The sequence below is a fragment of the Carassius carassius genome, chromosome 2, assembly GCF_963082965.1.
Source record: "Carassius carassius chromosome 2, fCarCar2.1, whole genome shotgun sequence".
NCBI lineage: Eukaryota > Metazoa > Chordata > Actinopteri > Cypriniformes > Cyprinidae > Carassius > Carassius carassius.
The window spans coordinates 32,970,701-32,991,925 of NC_081756.1; the positions used below are offsets into that span (position 1 = coordinate 32,970,701).

At 37.5% G+C, this 21,225-nt stretch overlaps 1 protein-coding gene across 3 annotated transcripts in view; it reads left to right on the forward strand.

Moving 5' to 3' along the window:
• The window catches only part of LOC132109076 (collagen alpha-6(IV) chain-like), a 141,071-nt gene that overhangs the window by 82,665 nt on the left and 37,181 nt on the right, over positions 1-21,225 (forward strand). For all 3 annotated transcript variants that reach the window (XM_059515289.1, XM_059515288.1, XM_059515290.1), the window contains exons 5-12: positions 1,462-1,596; positions 1,771-1,815; positions 1,895-2,011; positions 2,419-2,478; positions 5,435-5,512; positions 5,608-5,643; positions 7,307-7,348; positions 18,944-19,030. In XM_059515289.1, coding sequence (XP_059371272.1) covers positions 1,462-1,596; positions 1,771-1,815; positions 1,895-2,011; positions 2,419-2,478; positions 5,435-5,512; positions 5,608-5,643; positions 7,307-7,348; positions 18,944-19,030 — 600 coding nt within the window. The remainder of the gene's footprint in view (positions 1-1,461; positions 1,597-1,770; positions 1,816-1,894; positions 2,012-2,418; positions 2,479-5,434; positions 5,513-5,607; positions 5,644-7,306; positions 7,349-18,943; positions 19,031-21,225) is intronic.

Below are 21,225 nucleotides of genomic sequence, written 5' to 3' on the forward strand. Positions count from 1 at the left end.
GGGGGCCTGATTGAGTGGTTACTGTGTATTTGGCCAGACTTCACCCATGAAATGCAGTCACAGCTGGGCTCTTCTCTGGAAACACCCATATGCATCAGTCTTAAACTGAAGGGATTTAAGCTCTTTGAGCCGTGAGTGTGTGCTGCCAATATCACAGGGGCCAATATCAGATGAACTTACTCTAGTCTTTTGAGTCAAAGAGGAGTAAGTTGCCAAATCACACTTCACACAATCACACTTACTGCAGTCTGTACTCGTTCCTTACCTACCCTTTTATAAGCAATGCCTTGAATAATTCTATCAAAAAATTGCTATGTACTCTGTAAAAAGACAGTTTAAATGCTGTATTGTGTCGCCCCCCTTTGGTCAGCATTAAGTATTACTAGTGGTTACGGCAATGAAGACAAGTCCTTTTACTACTCTTACTATGCTATTCTTTGATATTTAACATTTGTTCTACTACAGAAATACTGCAGATTATATATAACTTTATTTTATTTCTGTATATATTTTCTCTTTTTTTTCCAACACTCAAATTGGATGACTGAAATGTATTTAAAGTTGGGTAAAAAGTGCACGAGTAGAGTTTTTTTGTTTATTTGCATTCCCTCATGTACAGTCATGAACATCCTCATCCTGTAAATTAAAACAGGGAAAAAAGTACACACACTTACATGTATATAATTACATGTATGTATATATGATGTGTGTGTGTGTGATTAAAAAAAATAAAAGTTTGTTTACATAATATATATGTGTGTGTACTGTGTATGTTTATTTAACATAGTAGGCGTGACAATGGAGTTGAGGATCCATCTGCAGGCTTTATTTCATAGAGAGTAGTCAGAACAGGCAGGGTATAACACCAGGAAAACAGTAACATCCAAGGCACAGACAAAAGAGAAACCAACAAAAAAGGCAATGGTCAGGGCAGGCAGCAAATTATAAAAAATAAAAACAAGATAAACAGTCCAAGGTCAAAAACACACCAAGGCAAGGCAAGGAAACACAGGGGGAAAACACAGAAAATACAATCACGATACAGGTTAGAAATACTCAGCCATGTGTGTGAGTGTTAATGTGAGTGCAACCTGTCTAGTCCACCTGATTGGAAACAGCTAGGCAGAGGGTTATGGGAAATGGAGTCCAGGGTAGAGTGGCAAAGGTATGGGATGGAGTGTCCTCTAGTGGAGCTCATGGACACCCTAGCTGGACATTGTAACAATTTATATATAAATGTAAATATACACAGTACATACACACACATATTATGTAAACACTAACTTATTTTGGATGTGATTAATCATGATTTATTGATTTTACAGCCCAAATTTATATTTATTCATCTAGCAGATGGTTGTATCCTAAGCAACTAACCAAATGAGGAATAAAGCAAAGCGATTAATATAGGAAGGCTGTGTACATGATCTATCTTCTATATCCATTTTTGTCTCCTTTTAGGGGCAACATGGGGAGCTTGGACAGATGGGCAGCAGTGGTCCTGAGGGTGTTATTGGGTCCCCAGGGCCAGTTGGGCCCAAAGGAGAAAATGGCCATGTAGGACGCAAAGGCCCCCCTGGACCAAATGGAGATAAGGTCAGATTTTATGGAGGGGCATTATTTGTTTTTATTCTCGATACTTTGTGAATGTAATGTAATGTTTACAAATGTGAATGTGCCCTCATATTAGATCTGAATACAGGTATCAATGCATAGTGTACATGGTGGTGCAAAATGCCTTTTTGTGTGTTTTATAAATATTTTTGACAGGGCCCAATGGGTGTTCCTGGGTTTTCTGGTAATGATGGAGTTCCAGTGAGTACACAGTTCTTGTCTCTTACTATAGTTTCTCCCTTTACTGAAAATAATTAACTGTTTTTACAATCCTGTGCAGGGACACCCCGGTCAGGAGGGGCCCTGGGGACCTCCAGGCTTGGATGGCTGTAATGGGACACGAGGTGACCCAGGTGACAGAGCCCGTGATGGATTTCCTGGTCTGCCCGGTGCTCCTGTAAGTTTAAGGGCTTTTTCTTGATCTCAAGATTGTAGCATATACTGTAATATTTACCAAATTGAATAACAGTAGCGGTTTCACTTACTAAAGAGACAAACAATCTTATCAAAAGCCAGTTGAATTCTTTATTTATTTTTGAGGATCACATATATTTATTTATTTATTTAAAATTTAATAAAAAAATGTTTTACAAACTTTTTATTATAACACAATTTCATTTATAAAAAAGCTCAATGCACCAGGCACTGACATGTAAACTTATTTTAAACTTAGAAATTGCATGCTCAGTTGCTTATTAGTGTAATACTTTCTGTCCTGCTATTTTGTAGTGTACAATGTAGTGATATCATTCATGAAGTATAGATAAGTTTTTACTTACACATTTTTTTTCCTTTTGATTTTAGGGACTCTCTGGTCGAAAAGGTCAAAAAGGAGAACCATATTATATAGATCTCTCTGAACTAGTAAGTTACAACCGTTCTTTATGAATCCCAAGCAAACAACTAACGATTAACCGTGAGCCAGTCGAAAATTGACTCGTTCTTATTTGATTACAGCCGTTACTGGAGAAACCTCCCTCACCCGCTCTACAAGCACCTCCTGCTGGCAGAGAATGAATTTGCATATATGCTGACTAGTGTCACGGTGCCAAAAGTTCAGTATTTGGTACCAATGCCAGTGAAAATCCATGGTTCTCGGTACCAGCTTTGGTACCAAAGGAAAACACACAAACACACTCATTACAAAATGCCTTGCACTCTTATTTGTATCGGCATATATGCAAATTCATTCTCTGCCAGCAGGAGGTGCTTGTAGAGCGGGTGAGAGAGGTTTCTCCAGTAACGGCTGTAATCAAATAAGCACTGAGCCCTTGATCACAAATTCTGCTCTAAAAATGACATCCATAATTTTCTAAAGACAGCTGGTCTCCTTCAGAAATACAGTGATATAAAAACACCCGCACTTTGACTTTGACACGTGCAGTGCTCATGTCTATTCAATGAAGTCAAAGCCTTTTGCAAAATCTATTTGTGGCGGTCAGTTTTGATATTGTGGCAGGACGTCACAAATAAATCAATGTATGGAAAACACAATGAAACTTACCTGCTTGAACTCTTCCATTTGATCTAGGCGTCTGTCTTTATAGTGTTTTGGTAGTTTGGTGTGTTTCCTCCTTTTGATGCCCCTGGTACCGAGAAGCGTGGGTTTTCACTGGTATTGGTACTGAATAATGAAATTTTGGTACAGAGACAACACTAGTTGCCTCTAATTTTAAATGGAAAGAGCACACCAAAAGTCTTAGTTTGTTCATATTAAGAGATTTCTTTTATTTGTGTAACTTATTATTTTTTTGATTTGGGGTTTGTTTTAAAATTCCAATTTAGTTTTGTTATATTTCACAAAGAAATGAGCAGCAATAGCCTAATAAAACGTCACCTTTTTATTTACTGTTTGATGTCTTCAATCTCATTTTGTTTAAAAAAAAAAATAGAAAATCGAATTGTGAAATCAAAAATTGTGAATAGAATTGTGAAATGAGTGGATTACATCCCTACAAATAACACATGTGAGCATTTCAATGGTACACATTCATCCACACATCCACGTGTGTTAATACTGTAGCTCACGTGGCATTTTCTTCCAGCCCTGTTAATAATATGTGTTGTGAGGTAGATGTAAATCTGGGTGTGGAGTGCAGACCTGTATGGGAAAATCCCTCGGTCATTTTAAACACCTCAGGCATCTTTTATTTCCTGTGGTTTTAAATCCTCTCAGGTGGGCCATGTGTGCAAGCCCATGTTCTTAATGTTAAGGTGTTCTCTAAAAATGAATTTCTTGTTTACTCACTGTCATGTTTAATAAATAAAGACTAAGGGATTTGAGCTTCAAAATAACAAAAACACCCAAAAAAAAGAAGTATGATAAATGTCTGGTGATGACTATTTAAAATTGCATTTAAACATTTTGAGGTCTCTTGAATTGAGTTGCATAATGACATTTATCTTCAATAGAGCTGTGTTTGAAGTCATCTCATAATTTTGAACTTTGCAGCAGTGACACTGTTATTAAACTGAATTCAGTCAACACCTAATCTGAACTGGGCTGAACAATACTCTGCTTTACAGCTGAAATGTATTCATTAATGATTCAGACCAATCCAGTTCTCAAATTCAACTCAATGAATCTAGTTGTAGTAGTAACAGCATACTGGAGATGAATAGGATACTAGATTGTTTGTCATACAAAGGTATCACATGGCTTCAGAAATCTTTGAATACAGCTTTTGACCTCTTTTGTGCCCATTTTGAATCTTTAAACGTTCAGTTCCCTTTCACTGTAATTATATGAAAAAGAATGACAAGTAAGCACATTATTCTTGTGTTCAATGGAGGAATGTCAAGCAAACAATGTTCAATTCAAACTAAATTAATGATGATAGAATATTAATCTTTTGATAAGGTATTCTTTAAAAAGTTCCAAAAAGTTGTAATAAAAGACATTCTTTTAAATGGGACCTATTATGCCCCTTATTGCAAGATGTAATATACCTAAGTCTAAGGTGTCCCCAGAATGTGTCTGTGATGCTTTAGCTCAAAAATACCCCACAGATCATTTATTATATCATTTTGAAAATGCCTATTTTACATAGAAGCAGAAACACACTGTTTTTTTGTGCATGCAAATGAGCTGCTGCTCCCCTCCCCGCTTTTCCAGAATAGGTCTGCACCTTTACAGCTCGTACCTAAGATTCTCTGCCAAAAACAAATAATCTGATTGCTTTTGATTATCATGTCTATCATGTTGAAATCATGCGTTTTAAAGCCATATCAGTTTAACATCTGATATAGGGTTTTCTAAGCGCAAACATTCAAAGCACGCGCAGAGAAAGTGGCTGTCACATGACATGTGAGCCCTAAACTAAGCGCTTTTTCATGTGTTATTGCAATTAAACTGACAAATACTCACAAGTTTATGTTAAAAACACATAAGTTACAAGAACACAGTCTTTTAAATGTCTGTCAGCAGTGTAATATACATTACCTATTCTCCTGTCTATGCTGTGAATATGACCCAAAAAATAAAATGAAAATTCAAAAAATCAATCACTGCTCTGGACTGAATATCTTCTATAGCTTTAATAAGAAGACATTTCTAATACGACTGTGTCTGTCAACAGTCATGGGCGGGGCCTGTGAAATGTGACATCACATTTGACAGATTCTGCAAACGGCTTGTTCTGAGACACTGCTTATTATTTATGGGGATTAAAAAAAAGGAGTAGATGGATTTTTATCATTATAGGGTGGTTGTTTACACAGACTGGAAATCTACCTTGGTCTCCCTTCACTTATTTCCTATTTGAGATTTTGACTTTCTGTTCAGCTTTAAGTAACCACAAATTCTTTGTAAAATCCTTAGAATTCTTTCATCAAAGGCCCTCCAGGTCCAATGGGATTTTCAGGTGCAGTGGGACCCAGAGGTGCAGATGGATTTCCTGTATGTATTAAATCTATACATCTATTTAGACTGTCTACGAAGACTATCTGTCTACGGTATAAATACTGTAATTTCACTGTTCTCTCTCTCCACAGGGTGCGCCTGGTCCACCTGGTCCCCCTGGACCTCCAGTAAGTTCAGCTATCTAAGGAACAATTCTGAAATAGCATAGTTTACATTGCATAATCCTATCATGTTTAACACGTCTTCATCCTGTCAGACAGAGGGCAGTATGTAAACATATATGTACTTTTGAGCACTAGCACTTGCTAGCTATATTCCTTATCAATTTGAGCTGATTGAGATGCAGAGAATATAAAGAGAATCGCACAGGATCTGTGCAAGCATGCTCTTAATGGTATGTTTGTTTGTTGTTGTCTCATACTTTAAGATACGCTGTTGTCTGTAAATGCTACTGCTTCTGTTAGCTTTTAACATACGGTTTTATTCTGATTTAAGCTTTATAAATGAACATGAGACAGAGAAGGAGAGAGAGAAAGTTAGATGCAGAACAGGGCGACACGAGGAACAGGACTGAGAACAGCTGCTTTAGAACATTGGTTTTGAAACTTGTGAATCCATTAGAATCATTAGAAGACAGAATCACAATTCATATATGAACAGATTTTTGGCCGAGCCCCTTTTGTTGCGTGTTCCCGGGGGCGGGGTTTATCTGGGTTCATGGCGTAACGGACCCGGGAAGAAGATCGATGTAGTCCCTTACCAGCCGTTTTTGTAGGCATTAAACTGCCAGAATTTTAAAAGCCAATATCTCCTCAACCACCCCTTTAAGTATGATAATGGTCTGCTTTAAAGGGGTCATATGATGTTGCTTAAAAGAACATTATGTTGTGTATTTGGTGTAAATGCAATGTGTTTATGCAGTTTAAGGTTTCCAAATAATGTACATTATTGTTGCTCCTCTATGCCCGTATCGATTTTGTATCGATTTTTACAAAGGTCATCGTTTCGAAAAGTGAGGTGTACGCTGATTGGCCAGTGAATTGTGATTGGCTGAATACCTCAAGCGTGTGACGGAAATGTTATGTCACAATGTGTCACACGGCTTCACAAACTGCAGGCTAGAGTGAGCGGCAGTCAGTGGGCTTGAGTGAGGAACGGCCGCCAATCTTGAGAACAGCGCGGCCGGTGGATTCGACGAAGGAACAGTTAGGGTTAGGGTTTAGGGCATGTGACGACCCCGGGCTGGACTCCGCTTCATCCACAGTGAAAGCCGATCCAGCGATCCACAGTGCGAAGTTGATGTATTTCCTCAGCGACCAGCACGGATCAGCTCTAGGCATGACAAAGCGGATAACGTCCTGTTTTGAAAGGCAAAAACAAAATAGTTTCGCTTTCACAACGAAAACACACAGCATCTCCACAACATGGCGGCAGCGGCAACAACAATACTACAGCGAGAATAAAAGTTACTCCTTCTTTCTTTGCGTGAACATTTGGGCGGTGTTATGCAAATCTTCCCACACAGTGACATGGACATGTGGGGGCGTGTTTTAGGAGCGTTTGGACAAGTCTTAATTTTTATAAAGAATATCTCTTTAGATTTGAGACTTTATTCTTTGCAACTTTAGTGGTCTTATATATGAACAAACAGCTTGTAACATTACAAAGAGAAAGGAAAATTTTAAATTGCATCTATGACCCCTTTAACTGTAGCTCCTGAAGTGTCAATTGTTAAGTACAAATTTCCTTTAGTAAAAGCAATCTCTGACTCAAGAATGGTTAAGATAACCATACATAAAGGTTTGCTGAATGTCTTTGCTTATTCTACAGGGAAGTCCAGGTCAAGGATACAAAGGAGAGCCAGGAGAAAAGGTATGGGTTTCATCAGGTTACAACTAAGCTTTCCTCTACACACAACTGCTTTTAGTTTTTAGATAATACCCTCATTTCATCCAATACTGTCAACATATTTGTTGCATAAACACTTAAGATGCATTTTAGATGTGGATCTTGAGTCCTGGTTGTTTGTTCAAGGTTTTTTTTTTTTTCCTCTATACTAAAGGTGTATTGCATGTGTTTGCTGGTGGTTAAAAACAAACACTTCTCTGAGTGTCTCTGATGTTAAAGACCCCAAGAAATTTCTTTATGACCAAAGTTTTCTGTCTTTTTATGACATTTTTCCTATTATAACAGAAAGTTTTGGCAGGATATATCAAATGGCTTGTTCCTTTGTATTTATAACAGTAATACGTCACAGTCATTAACCATTTTTTTGTACTTGCTGATTGGTTGCAGAAGAGAGGCGATATCATTTTAAAGAGCATTCGATTGGACAGAAGTCTGTGTTGTGCAAGATGTATCAACAACATCTTTGCTTTCTTTCCTGGAAAAGAAATAAATCCAAATGCTTATTTGTGCTAAATGTCAATATTTAGGAGTACACAAGACATGGACTAAAAGCCCCAAAACTCTCATTTTTATTTCATGGGGTCTTATTGAAAGTATTTAATGTTTTTTAATATATTTGTAGAAAAATAAAAACTATTTAAAGAGACTGGCACACTCGGAGAATGGATATAGTGTAACATTCAGTTCAAATAGTGTTTTAGTCTGCTAGGAGTCTGATTAATAATAAGCTAGCTAAGGAAAGGATATTAAAAGATTATACTGCTTTTGCTTTGCACAATAACACTGCATCACTCTTTCATTCTTATCATCTTATCCTATATCATCTCACTCTGGATTTTCTTCTTGTCTTCTATTTTTCCAAAATAGTTCTGTACTCCCAGCATGCCTATCTTGTTCCATTTATGTTTTAACCCATCTGCAGTATGTTTCCACTCAACTCAACACACACTTCACATAAAAAGCCTTATCCTGGAAAGGAATGTATCCTTATGGTATGTTCAATGTAGTAAATGCTGTTGAATCTTACTAATCAGCAGTAAATTCCCTCAGGTGCGTGTTTTCACATAGAACAGCTGTTACTACACAGAGCCGTTGTTAACTGAGAAGATGCGCAAATAAACGCTGAAAATGAACGTGGATTTACGCATCTTCTCAGTTAACAACGGTTTTGTGTAGTAACAGCTGCTCTATGTAAAATCATGCACCTGATGGAATTTACCGCTGATTAGAGAACCGGCTTTACTGACGAGATGCGCATAAACGATCGGCCGATCGTGATCGGAGCATCCCTAGTATTTTCCTCTGCTTTTAAATGGCAGTTCACAGATTTCAAAGGTTTACAGAACACTCCCTACAGTGTCCGTATACCTTGTAAAGCCACTCATACTGTGCATGAAGTCTCTGAGCTGCTAGTCAGTTTGCTGTTTTTGAGTGGTTTGTTCTGGTGCTGGAATCACCTGCTCCAATCTTCTGTGTGCCTTTGTTTCCTTTGGTTGGGACACTTAATCCACAGAACTCAAGAGAAAAGAAGGACCAGCTAGTTCTATATTCAATTCATTAAACTTGTCAGATAAATCTATTCATTAAATTCAAAATAATGCAGGGCAGCAATAATACACATGCATTGCAGTAGTAAATATTGTAAAAGGAGCCCTTAGTCCTACTGATCTCACTTTCTTTAAGTTTGTCTTGTTTTCCTGTAAAAAGTGTAAATAAAACCCCGTCAAATCAAAATGAGAGATTTGTGGCTTTTAGTCCATGTGTGTTAGCTTTGGCACCATCTGTATGCTAGTGTACTCTAAGCATTGATGGTAAGATTGAAGTTCAGCAGGTATACAGTACGTATTTAAACTTCAAACACTTCAAACGAAGGGGTATGAATTACCTTGGCAAAATGGCTGCCTGAGCAAACAAAAAGACACATAAATGTAAGCATTTTTGGCATTAATAAAGATGAAAAGTAATTATTTGTTTTATGTTACATTCAATCGTGAGTTCATATTAACGGTCTTGTTACTCAAATAAATGTTTGCAAAAAAGACGTTGCTAATGTCATATCATTACAGACTGCATGATAGTGCCACAGCATATGTCTGATCAGGGCGATAACCACCATAAACATTGAGTTAATATTAAATAATATTATAATAATTAAAAATCGCTACACCCTTTTCTCAAACATTGAGAGGGGGGGGGGATGAAAGTTGCGTGTATGCGCGTCTGTGCGTTTATCTTTTTAGAGTGTGTTTACTTAAAAACAGCGATTGTATGCTCTCGTCACTGGAAAATATAATGTAGTGTTTCAGTATTTAAATTGTATTTAATAAAAGTCATGGGGCAGCGTTGACAAGTTTCTTTTCTCCTGGAGGTGTGAGCTGTGCGATTTCCGATATGTGTGTGTGTCAGTAAGCAGCGCATTCATACAGAACGATAATTAAAGGCTCTAATGCACACCAGCATACCAGCAGTGTTGGGGAAAGTTACTTTTAAAAGTAATGCCTTACAATATTGCGTTACTCCCTAAAAAAGTAACTAAATACGTTACTTAGTTACTTTTTATGGAAAGTAATGTGTTACATTACTTTTGCGTTACTTTCACGTTACTTTTTAAATATGAGCAGGGCTTGATTGTTTTTAATATAAGAAGTTCTATTTATAGCAAATGAAAAAGCCCTTTCACACCAAAAAGTGTAATGAATAAACCTCAGGCTGAAGGAAAAGTCAATTCACGTCTGTACAGTAGAACACAGGAGAAGAAGGTTCAACACTCTTCAGCAATAAAAAAAAACAATGAAGCACAATTGTTAGTTTATCTAAAGTCATTTTTTAATTATTAGTATGGTTGAACTGGATCATTAAAGGTCAGCAGCAAAGACACTGTTAATAAAATGGGAATAGATACATTTGTGTTATTTAATATATTTAGTTATTGCAGGTTTGCGTCATATTCTGAGTTTGCATTTCACTGTTTTGATTAATTTTGATGAATACTAAATCTGTTTTGTTTTTTGTTTTTTTGTGAGTGGGATGAATTAAATACACATTCACATTTAGTCTAGAACTACAGTAACATGTTCACACAGCGCACACAACGCCTCCATACTTCCGATTTCTCCCAATATGGGAACAGGAGGCTTGTCAGTCAAAAAAATGGGAATACAAAGTAACTGGCGTTACTTTTTTGAAAAAGTAACTCAGATATTTTCTTGTAAATTAAAAAGTAATGCGTTACTTTACTAGTTACTTGAAAAAAGTAATCTGATTACGTAACTCGCGTTACTTGTAATGCATTACCCCCAACACTGCATACCAGTATATGTGTGTATTGTTGGAGCTAGATGACGTATGATGATGTGTGACGGCATAGTAGTGGTGTCCCAATTCTTAGGGTAATATTTTCACCCCTACCCCTTGACATTCTGTTTCAAGGTACAAGGGGAAGGGGTAGGCGGAGGGGTAGGGGAAGGGGTATAAAATAGAATTGGGATTGGGCCTAATTGTTTAATAGAATTAAAATGCTTTCTGTATGAAATTTTAAACCTGACCACTGACCAGCAAATAGCAAATTATGGTTTATTGCTGTGACATAAAAAAAAAAGGCAACTAGTGTTGTCACGGTACCAAAATTTCAGTATTTGGTACCGATACCAGTGAAAATCCACGGTTCTCGGTACCAATTTCGGTACCAAAGCAAAACACAAAAATATGCTAATTAAAAAAAAAACTTTTTAGCACTAAAAATAAAACCAATGCACTTCTTTATACTTATTTACAATTGTGTTTAAAGTTTTTCTACAAGTTATATAATTATGAAAAACAGTAAACAAGTTTCACCCAAATTTAATTTGTCTTTTAATTTATGAAATTTAAACACATTTTATTTCTGGTAAATAAAGGGGATTTTCTATTAAAATTAAAACATGTAAGAAATATTGTGATTTATTTCTTTAAAAAATAAAGTTTTATAAATTTTTTCAACAGTAGTAGCATTATCACATACATTTTACTAAATAATAGTAATATTTCTAGCACAATGCCTTTATGTAAAAATTTACTTTTAGGCCGAATGAATGCATATTTGTCATTTTAACTGAACTTAAAACTGGTGGTGATGCTTAAGATATTTTTGGTCATTGATGGTTTCTGTAAAAAAAATAGTAATAGATCATATTAATTATTATTCATATTAATTATTATTAAAAGATAATACTACTACTAATTCTACTATCATACTAATGTATATCCAATGCACTATGAATTGATGAGCTGCTGGGTTCATGAATATTAATCACGTTGTCTGCGTTCGGTCAAACTGATTTGCTGAAATCAAAACAGGGACAGTACTAAATCAGCGCCAGCCAATGAAATTGCCATTTGCGCATTAGCTCCGCCCACTACCGGAGAAACCGGTATGTCTTCTGCTTGTTCAAAAATGAATATGAATAATTCTAAATGAACTCCATTACAAGACAATAAAGAATAGTTTACATATAGCGTGTCGATTCAGCATGGTAAGACTCTCGCTCTCTCTCTCTTTGCATGTGTGAGAAACTGAAAAGATCGCTTGATGGAGAGAGAACTCTGAAGCTCAGATGCTGAAATTAATGCAAGCTTCATGCGCTTCAGTCTATGTAGTAAACAAACCCGCACTCTGCCATTCATTAATTCACACAGAGACGCGCAGAACACGGATTCATATTTCAAACAACTTTTGCGGCTTAACATTTACAGATACTGGTCCATATGGAGATTTGATTTGATTAATTTATGCTAACTTTGACAAATTCTATGACTGTCCATATTAAAATGTAAGTTTCATTTTCATGACTCGATTTTGATCAGCTTCGCTGAACCGGGTTTGAACGGGACCTCGGTAATACCGGTACTTAAAGAAACCTGGTACCGTCACATTTCAATTTTTTTAGTACCGACTTGGTACCGAAGTACCGGGTCTTTTGACAACACTAAAGGCAACATGAAAAAAATTCATCAAACAATGAAATAGGTATTTTTACATACACTAAATTTAAAAGCAATATTGCATCAGATGAAAACTTTTCAGAGAATTGCATAATTTTTTCTTACACAAAACAAAACTAGCTAATGGGATGAGAAATAAAAGCTGGATAAATATTAAGAATGTTGATACATTTTTACTGGAAAATAAGACAAAAATACTTCTGAGAATCTGAGCATGTATTCACAAAACATTTTATCTTAACACTAAGAGTTTTCCTAAATAGCAGTAAATGGTTTTAGCTAAGAGTTTTTTCTTAAAACATATTCACAAAGCCGCTTAGACAAACTTTTACTACTGAATAGACAGAAGTCTTAAGCTAAGAGTAAGGGCAAGGTTTACCTTGTTGCTATGGATGATGTCAGCATACTTACTAACTATGCACACAGTGACTGGCTGATAGTCTCTGTCAAAGATTTATTCATATAAATATTGTAGAGTGCAATATTGTGTTGCCATATTCAAATAAAGGTTTTAAAAATAAAAATGTTATTTGCCATATTCAAATAAAGATTTTAAAACACAGGCTAAGTGTCACTTATTAAACAAGTAGGCTATATATTTAGCAAATTTTCAGCCTCTTATGCTTCTTGTAAAAAAATTGTCAATATGCATTAGGGCTGCTCTTGACTAAAGAATTTTCTGGTCGACTAGTAGTCATTCATTTTAAGCATTAGTCGACTATAAGTTACACTATCATTAGTAAACCATATAAATCATAATAATGAGCCTTTAATTGCCTACATAGCCTAATAATCGCTCAAGCACACGCAAAAAAGGCTTGCCACAGCGCACAGGCAAATATAATAATTCTGAATGTGTTAGGGAAAAACAGCAAGTACACTGCATTAATGTTTTAATAATTTATTTTTACACTAGTGCTTTCTGTTTTCAGTTTAAGAGATGAAGTTGGCGACACTGACTCATCATCTCCGTAGTATGCACCTGTATGCATTTTTCAAATGTATTACATAATCTGAAAATATTTGAAGAGTTTGGTTCCAAAACGCAGTAAATCCATTTTGATTAATTTGATTAAAAATGTGTTTTCTTTACCAAGAAAGTGGCAAGATGAAAACGTCTCTGGTAGGGAACGAGACACTGAGTCTGAAAAAACACCAACAAGTTGGCCCTCGACAGCCCCTGACGGCACTACCGATGCGACTATAGAATAAATAGGCGCCGGGAGAACACGTCATTCACTTCTTTGTCTGAAGCTCGTGTCTGAAGCATGGCAGGAAAGCTAGAGGATGCAGTGTCCCTACTCAGGGAACCATAGCTACATTCATAACCTGAGATGTTCCCTGTCAAGGGAACTCCAAACTGCGTCCTTTAGGGGTTGCTATGGGGTACAGTTTACCCACGCCACCATGCTCAGGTGAGTGCAGACCAGAACCATGGTGAGTACTAAGTACCAACGCTACCATTTCCATGGGAGTTGCCCCTGGGACGTTAGACGGCTGTCCGTGACATTATCCCTTAGAGCCAAAGGCCTAGGCTACATACCCAAACTTACCTGTTAGAGCCAGACTCCTGGGCCCGGGGTAGAGCTCAAGCCTTGGAATCAATATAGATTCCTTTAAAGGGATACGACCAAGAGCCTAGCGATATATTAAGTCTTGGCCTGTCACACAGGGGCTACCGCTTGCTATTGCATAAGCTTGCTAAAGGAACTGTCTCAACAGATCTCTAGTAGCAACACCCTGTTTAAATAGGCACGAGGCCCTCACCATATAGGATTTTAGAAAAAACGCAGAGAACTAGCGTGCGAACTTACTACAGTGTGGATTTTAGAATGTGCACAAAGACTTCATGTCACAGGGCTCAACCTACAGCCTGATAGTGAGAATCAGAAGGGTAATCATACTGCAAGCTAACCAAAGCTCAGCGCATCAGAGAGGCAAAGGAAGGGCCTAATTCACCTGATGCTGCTGGTTGCCAGGTACTCTGGGGGAAAACAGAGAACTCAATTCTCACGTGAGAGGGGAACTCCGAATACAGGAAGAGAGTAGTGCGCTCATAGGCAACCCTTTTTGGTAAAGGGGAGTGCTGCTAAGCACAAGGAGCAAGGAAATCAACTCCTCAGAAGGGGAGAGAACTCAGGCACTTAAAGGGAAGCGCCATGCTCACAATAGCCCTGCATGTTGAGGGAAGTGATGCTTGAAGTGTATTAATAAAGACACACTGGTTGAGTGGAGCCCAAGGTACTGGGGTCGAACCAACTCAGAGAAAGGGAATGAAGCTCAGCGCATAACCCTTACTGTGCAGGATTTCACAAAGTGCACAGAGTCTTGCGTGCACACTTACCACCATGTGGATTTCAGAAAGTACACAGAGCTTAGCGTGTGAACTTTAAGCTACCCAAGCATCACATAGGTGCTAAACCGAACAAGAGAGGCAAGCTAAAATACAACGTTCGAAGGTGAGGGGAGCACTGCCTGGGACAGCATTACACAAGAAGATTGTCGCAAATGCCACTTATACTTCATGCTCAGGGCGACCTGGCCGGACATCAGGAAATTCTTGCAGTGCCGTGCCGGGGGCCTGATGATCAAGAAGGCTCTCACAGAAGCCAATGTCCTGGCCGCATGATCCAGGCAGTATGAAGCCAGAACCAGGGCTATCATACCAGCTTGACATAATATCAACGAGTGTTTGGGAAACACTGCAAGTTGAGCACCCAATTCTGAATCGATAATGAATTCTATAACTTTAATAATTTTTTTTCTTAATTTTATTATTATTACTATGAAAATATTAAATTATTTATTAATAAAACGATACTCTAAATAATAAACTAAAACTGCCAGTAGTTGGTGGTAAATGTCTTAAAGATTAAATGATTGAGTCATTTATTCATTCATTTGATTCGTTCAAATGGCTGATTAATTTAGGACTAAAGTAAATGGTTCTTTATGAATGGTTCATTTAATCATTAGGCTTGTTCGACTTGAAGTGGATCATCACTATCAGACCGACCAGTGTGTGACATCAAAGTACTGCAAGAGTTTAGAGAGCTGACAACTCCTTGTGCTTTTGAATCACTCTTGTGGTACTTTGATGTCATACAAAGATGCCACAGTGCCACTTCAAATCCAACGCGACTATGGCCAATAGTTTAATGTGCCAAATGGTTCACCAAATTCGTTTAAAACATGGATTAAGAAATGAAATGCCGCTGTGGTTTGCATCATTGTATCTAAAATAACACAATATTAACTTCTTAGTGAACTGTTGTAGATGAGTATCACATTTGCACTCGTGTGATATTGCACTTAGCCTACAGCTCGTGTGATATTTCTTAACTATGTGATGTAAATATGAGACAAAATTTCAAACAGGGGCATTTTGCCCCATATCTTGAATTTCAGGGATACTCTTTAGGCTCCATCACACAGTAAGTTGTTGCCCTGCCTCATATAAGTCATCAATCGACTGTATGAAATTGCAGATGAGGTCTGGGGTGGGTCAAGTGCGTTAAATGCATTAATAATTTTAACGCGTTTTTTTTCTCCATAATTAATCTAATTAACGCATTAAATCATGAGCCCTAATATATATATTACTCACCCACCCTAATTCCTGCACTGGAGCCCCTTTACTCCGGACCACCAGTAAGGTGGTCACTATGAAACCATAGAACCAACCAAAAACATCATAGGCTCAGACCGAGATGGACCAGGACCCCTATGTTGTTTGGGCTCAGACCTGGACCTTAGTGGCCTTCGCCTCCCTCAACTTCTCGACTACCATTTCAATGGAAGTACCGAAAAGTTCGGAAGGTGAAACCGGAGCATCGAGAAGAAATATCTGCCAGGTTCACCCACAGATGTCTCTCCATTACCACCGTGGCCGCCATAGACCTGCCCATGGTGGAGGCTTTGATGTCATACCTGCTTGTTAGCAGGAAGAGAGAGAGATCTGTGGTGTGGTGCAACTCAGCTACCTGATCCCCTGGTCCCCCAAGAGTGAGTTTTTTTTAAGGCGACCGTTATTTTAGAACATTCCCTTTACTTGTTTCCATGGCAACGCGTCAGGCTTGTCAACAATAACACTGTATGACAGATGGATCGCTTTTATTTTGTTTTTCCTTTTTTTGTTTAAAATATTCACAAACTTGCATACCATGTCATGAAAAATCGGATATTCCGATTCATAATTATGTGTAAATGAGTGTGTTTTGTCATTTAAAAACCTTTCTAAATGATCTTGATTGTGATCTGTAATGTGAGATGGACGACCTCGCGATGTCATCTTGCTTGCAAGCTCCATGGTAAGTCCAACTTTGCCATGGTGTGATCCATAACCTCCAACAGCTCTTCATACACAGGGCAGGAGGATTGAAATGGCTCAGCCTCGCCTTCTTCGCTAGCCTCTGACATCTCACGCTCTTCCTGGACTGAACCCAGCAGAGCACTAGACTCTGAATCGAAAGTGTTAATAAATTACATCATCCTCCAGCAGCTCTCTCTCGTCCACAGCCGACAAGCGCGAGAGGGAAAGTTCCTCTTTAAACTCCTTATTCTTCTCCGTGCCTCAGCAGCAGCGGGTCCTGAACTGCGGGAAGCAGATGGCTGCCTCTCTTTCCTCAAAAAGAGAGACAAACGAGAGAGGAGCTTTTTTAGTGAAAAATGCTTGCAATGCACGCTGATTGCTCTCTCAAAGACATCCCGTGGTGCTCTTCACCCAAAAAAAACCCCGGAAATATCTTGTGTGTCATCAGGTGTCAAATAACGATGACACGGATGCACACATCGTCTAAACACTTTGCTAGTAGTTGCCATGATTGATAGAGAAAGATCGCTCTTACCAACGTTCAAATGCACGCTTCAAATAGAACAGTCAGTGAAGACGAAGAAGAGAATGACGTGTTCTCCTGGCGCCTATTTATTCTATAGTCGCATTGATAGTGACATCAGGGGCTGTCGCCGGCCAACTTGTTGGTGTTTTTTCAATGTATGCTTCAGACACGGGTCACGACGAGTCATTCCCCATAGCGACCCCTAGAGGACGCAGTTCGAAATTCCCTTGAAAGGGAAACACTATTTTCTGTTTCAAACTTTCACATACCATCTTTAAGTTATATTAACATTAAAAATTCCAATTCAGGTTTTGATTTAAAAAAGATTTATTATCAAATTGTAGGCTATTCTTTTTTTCCAGAAGTGCAATAAGTCCATGATTTTTTTCTTTCTCAAAATGCAAAAAATCCATTGAATCAATATGAAAGTTATTTTTCATATTGAAACTGATGAAAATACACAACATAGTAAGTTGATCCAGATATCTTAAATACAGGCACTGGACTAAAAATACATTCATGAGTCATCGATTCCAAAATTAATTTAACGGGTCATCTTGTTAATGCTATAAATTAATTACAGCAATAAAATAAAATTTGATCATGAACAAGGACATGAACAACAACATGTCGCGAACGCGATATACTGTAGCATAGCTTGATCTATGGCTCAATGTATTAAATGCATTTGAATAATTTCCATCTGAAAGCACGTGATAGAGATTTACCGGTACTATTAATCTCAGAATGGGCTATACTGATGAGATGCACATGACAGTCACATGCGATTTATCGTTCAGCCCTTGTTTGTTGATCACAAAGTACAAAGGAGATGAGGAAATTAGGATGCCATTACTGTCTAGAGTGCGTGAAACGGTGCCTTTTATTGGTTGAGCGGATATATCGCATTCTGCAAAAAAGGGAGACTGGCGTTTGTTGCGGTTTGGAAAAAAAGGGAGGAAACATGACCTAATAACTCTGCGCATATCGCATTTTGGCGAACAATTAAAAATTAACTATTCAATATCGACTAGATACAATACTGATTTTGGCGGAAACGCTTAAAAAAAAAAAAACATTTTTATGGCATTTATCGCGTTTTGGAACCAAAGTCTTCATTTGTTTTCTATTTGAATTGGTTCATTTAAAAGTTTAATTCTCTATAGATATATTTTTCATGTCTGTAATAAGACACACTGATTGTCTTAAAAGCTCATTATCGTCAAATGTTTCTCAAATGTTCATATTCCGAGGTAGATTGCTGGCAACAGCCATTTTAGGATAGTTTAGATTTGGTCTTAGTTACTTAGGAGTCCTCTTCACTACTTAACAGATTAATGAGCTAATTTTAGCACTTAAACACTTTGTGAAATAATCTTAGAACTAAAATTTAGGATTCCTACATTTAGGACTGACAGGCCAATTATTTTTAAGATTTTCTCTTAAATCGGCAAGTTATGAGCTACTTTTAGCCTTAAGATGTTTTGTGAATATGGGTCCTGATTTCTTCAGTGTTTCTACTGCCTGTTGTTTTCACACTATTTCACTACCCTTTGTTTTCAGTCCCTCTTCTTTTATCTTAACATTTTAACTGCCTCTCTCTCTCTTTGCCTTCTTACTTTTGCACTTTCCCTTTTTTCTGAACCTGACCAAAACTCTTTCTTTATCTCTCTCTCTCTCTCTCTCTCTCTGATAAAATCTTGGACTCTAATGTGTCAAATGTCTGTGTTGTGGATCTCAGGGGGATCTTGGTCCAGCAGGACACAGGGGCAGTCCAGCCGTTCAGTTTAACGCACCAGCAATAAGCACTATCAACAAAGGAGATAAGGTAACGCATGTTCCAGAAAATGGTCTGGAACATTCTGACAGTTTATCAGTTGGGACTAACATTTGTAAACACCTTGATTATGAGAACTTTTTCTGAATATACATCATAGAAACCTTGACAGTTAATAGAGGGTGTATGGTTAGTTGCATAATGATTGAATGGGGAGAGTTAAAGGCACATCTATTGTGTTAAATATGTGGTTCATTACCAAAGCTCCTTCATTCTGCCAATGTCCATTCATCTCCTCCTCACCCTGATCTCCTTGCTGCTCCGGCAGTGGTCACAGTCCTCTTAACGTCCTTCTTCAAAATGCAAAAAACTTACTACATGCCACCTCTTCAACATGCTCCGCTGCTACCGTCTCCAAACAGCTTCCCCATCACACCTCATCTTGTCCCACATAAAAAAAATCTCTCTTCCTTGGTTACCGTGTCCAGGGAGATGTGGGCCCACCCGGTGACCCAGGCTGCCCACTGGTCAATGGAGTGGTGGAGCTTGTTGGCTTTCCAAAAGGAGACAAAGGATCTAAGGTTTGTGAGGAAAACACAGCTGTGAGGATCTAAACCCAGGATGAAGTCAATCGACACCGTCCTCCTCAAAATCTTTTCTACAGTTCCTTTGTCCCCTTGTACCTCAGACCTGCTATCCAAGAGGATGACGTCCACTTTGTGCTTGATGTATTCATGCCATACTTCACCCTGTGGTGAACATTGAGGCTGGTGTCCGTAAAGTCTTCATATTTGTTGGTGATTTCATTCACATGTTCCAAAAGCTTCAATTATATGTGCATATTTACAGTGGCCCTAAAGTGACACTTCAGCCACGCTTACAAATGTATAAATATCACTAATCATAAAATATAGGTAATGGTAGATAATATCTTGTTTTAAAACATTAAATGCAAGTAATACATTTGTGTGAAAGTGTGGTTCAAGTGTTAACTTCTTTTTTGAAACTGTATACCTCCATTTAAAGGGTTACTCCACCCCAAAATTATTATTTTTTCATTAATCACTTAACCCTGTGTCGTTCCAAACCTGTAAAATCTTTGTTCATCTTCGGAACACAATTTGTGATATTTTGGATGAAAATCAAGAGGCTTGTGTCTGTCCCATTGACTGCCAAGTAAATTGTCAAGGTCCAGAAAAGGATGGAAGACATCTTCAGAGTAGTTCATCTGCCATCAGTGGTTGAACTGTAACGTTATGAAGTGATGAGAATACTTTTGTACGTGAAGAAAACATAAATAATGACTTTATTCAACAATTCGTCTGCTATGTGTCACTCCGCATCACCATAGCATCATTTTGGAGAATATCCACTGTACGCAAACAGCATACACTATTCTGTGTCAGCCGTGACAGAAGGATACATTTTCTACGTGTATTTAAACTTTGATTTAAACGAAAACAGAGCATTCGTGAAGTGCGGAAGACAATGACAAAGGCAGTCAATGGGACAGTCTCAAGCCTCCAGGTTTTCATCTAAAATAATTTAAATTGTGTTCCAAAGACTAAAGAAGCTTTTATGGGTTCGAAATGGGGGTAAGTGATTAATGACAACATTTTCATTTTGGGGTGGAGTAACCCTTTAATGATTTACACTATTATTATGATTTTGTTTTTTTAATATATAAATACTTTTATCTCAAATGACAACAGTGACATTTATAATGTTACAAAAGATTTCTATTTCAAACACTTTCTGTTCTTTTTGAATGTTCTATTCATCAAACAATCCTGAAAAAATTATAACAGTTTCCACAAAGCAGAATTTTAGTTAATAATATGTTAAGCTGCTCAACTGTTTTCTGCATTCATAACGATACAAAATGTTTCTTAAGCACCAAACAAAATAGAAAGCAGTTATTTGATATAATACTGTATGTCACAGTACTGTTTTTATTGTATTTTTGATCAAGTAAATGCAGTCTTGGTAAGCATAAGAGACTTCTTTAAAAAAAAAACAATTCTCACTGAAAAAAAGATTTGAACTTTTTTATTATTTTTATTATGTAGGTGTTAAAATGTAAGATTCTTGTTTGTTTAATTTGGAGCGCATATCACAGCACAGGGTTTTCAACTGAATTGAAATCTGTAGATTTCATGCATAGAATTGTGTACAACAATAAATTGTTAATAATAATAAATTATTGTATTAAATATTTTGTAATATGTCTTCACCATAGAAATATC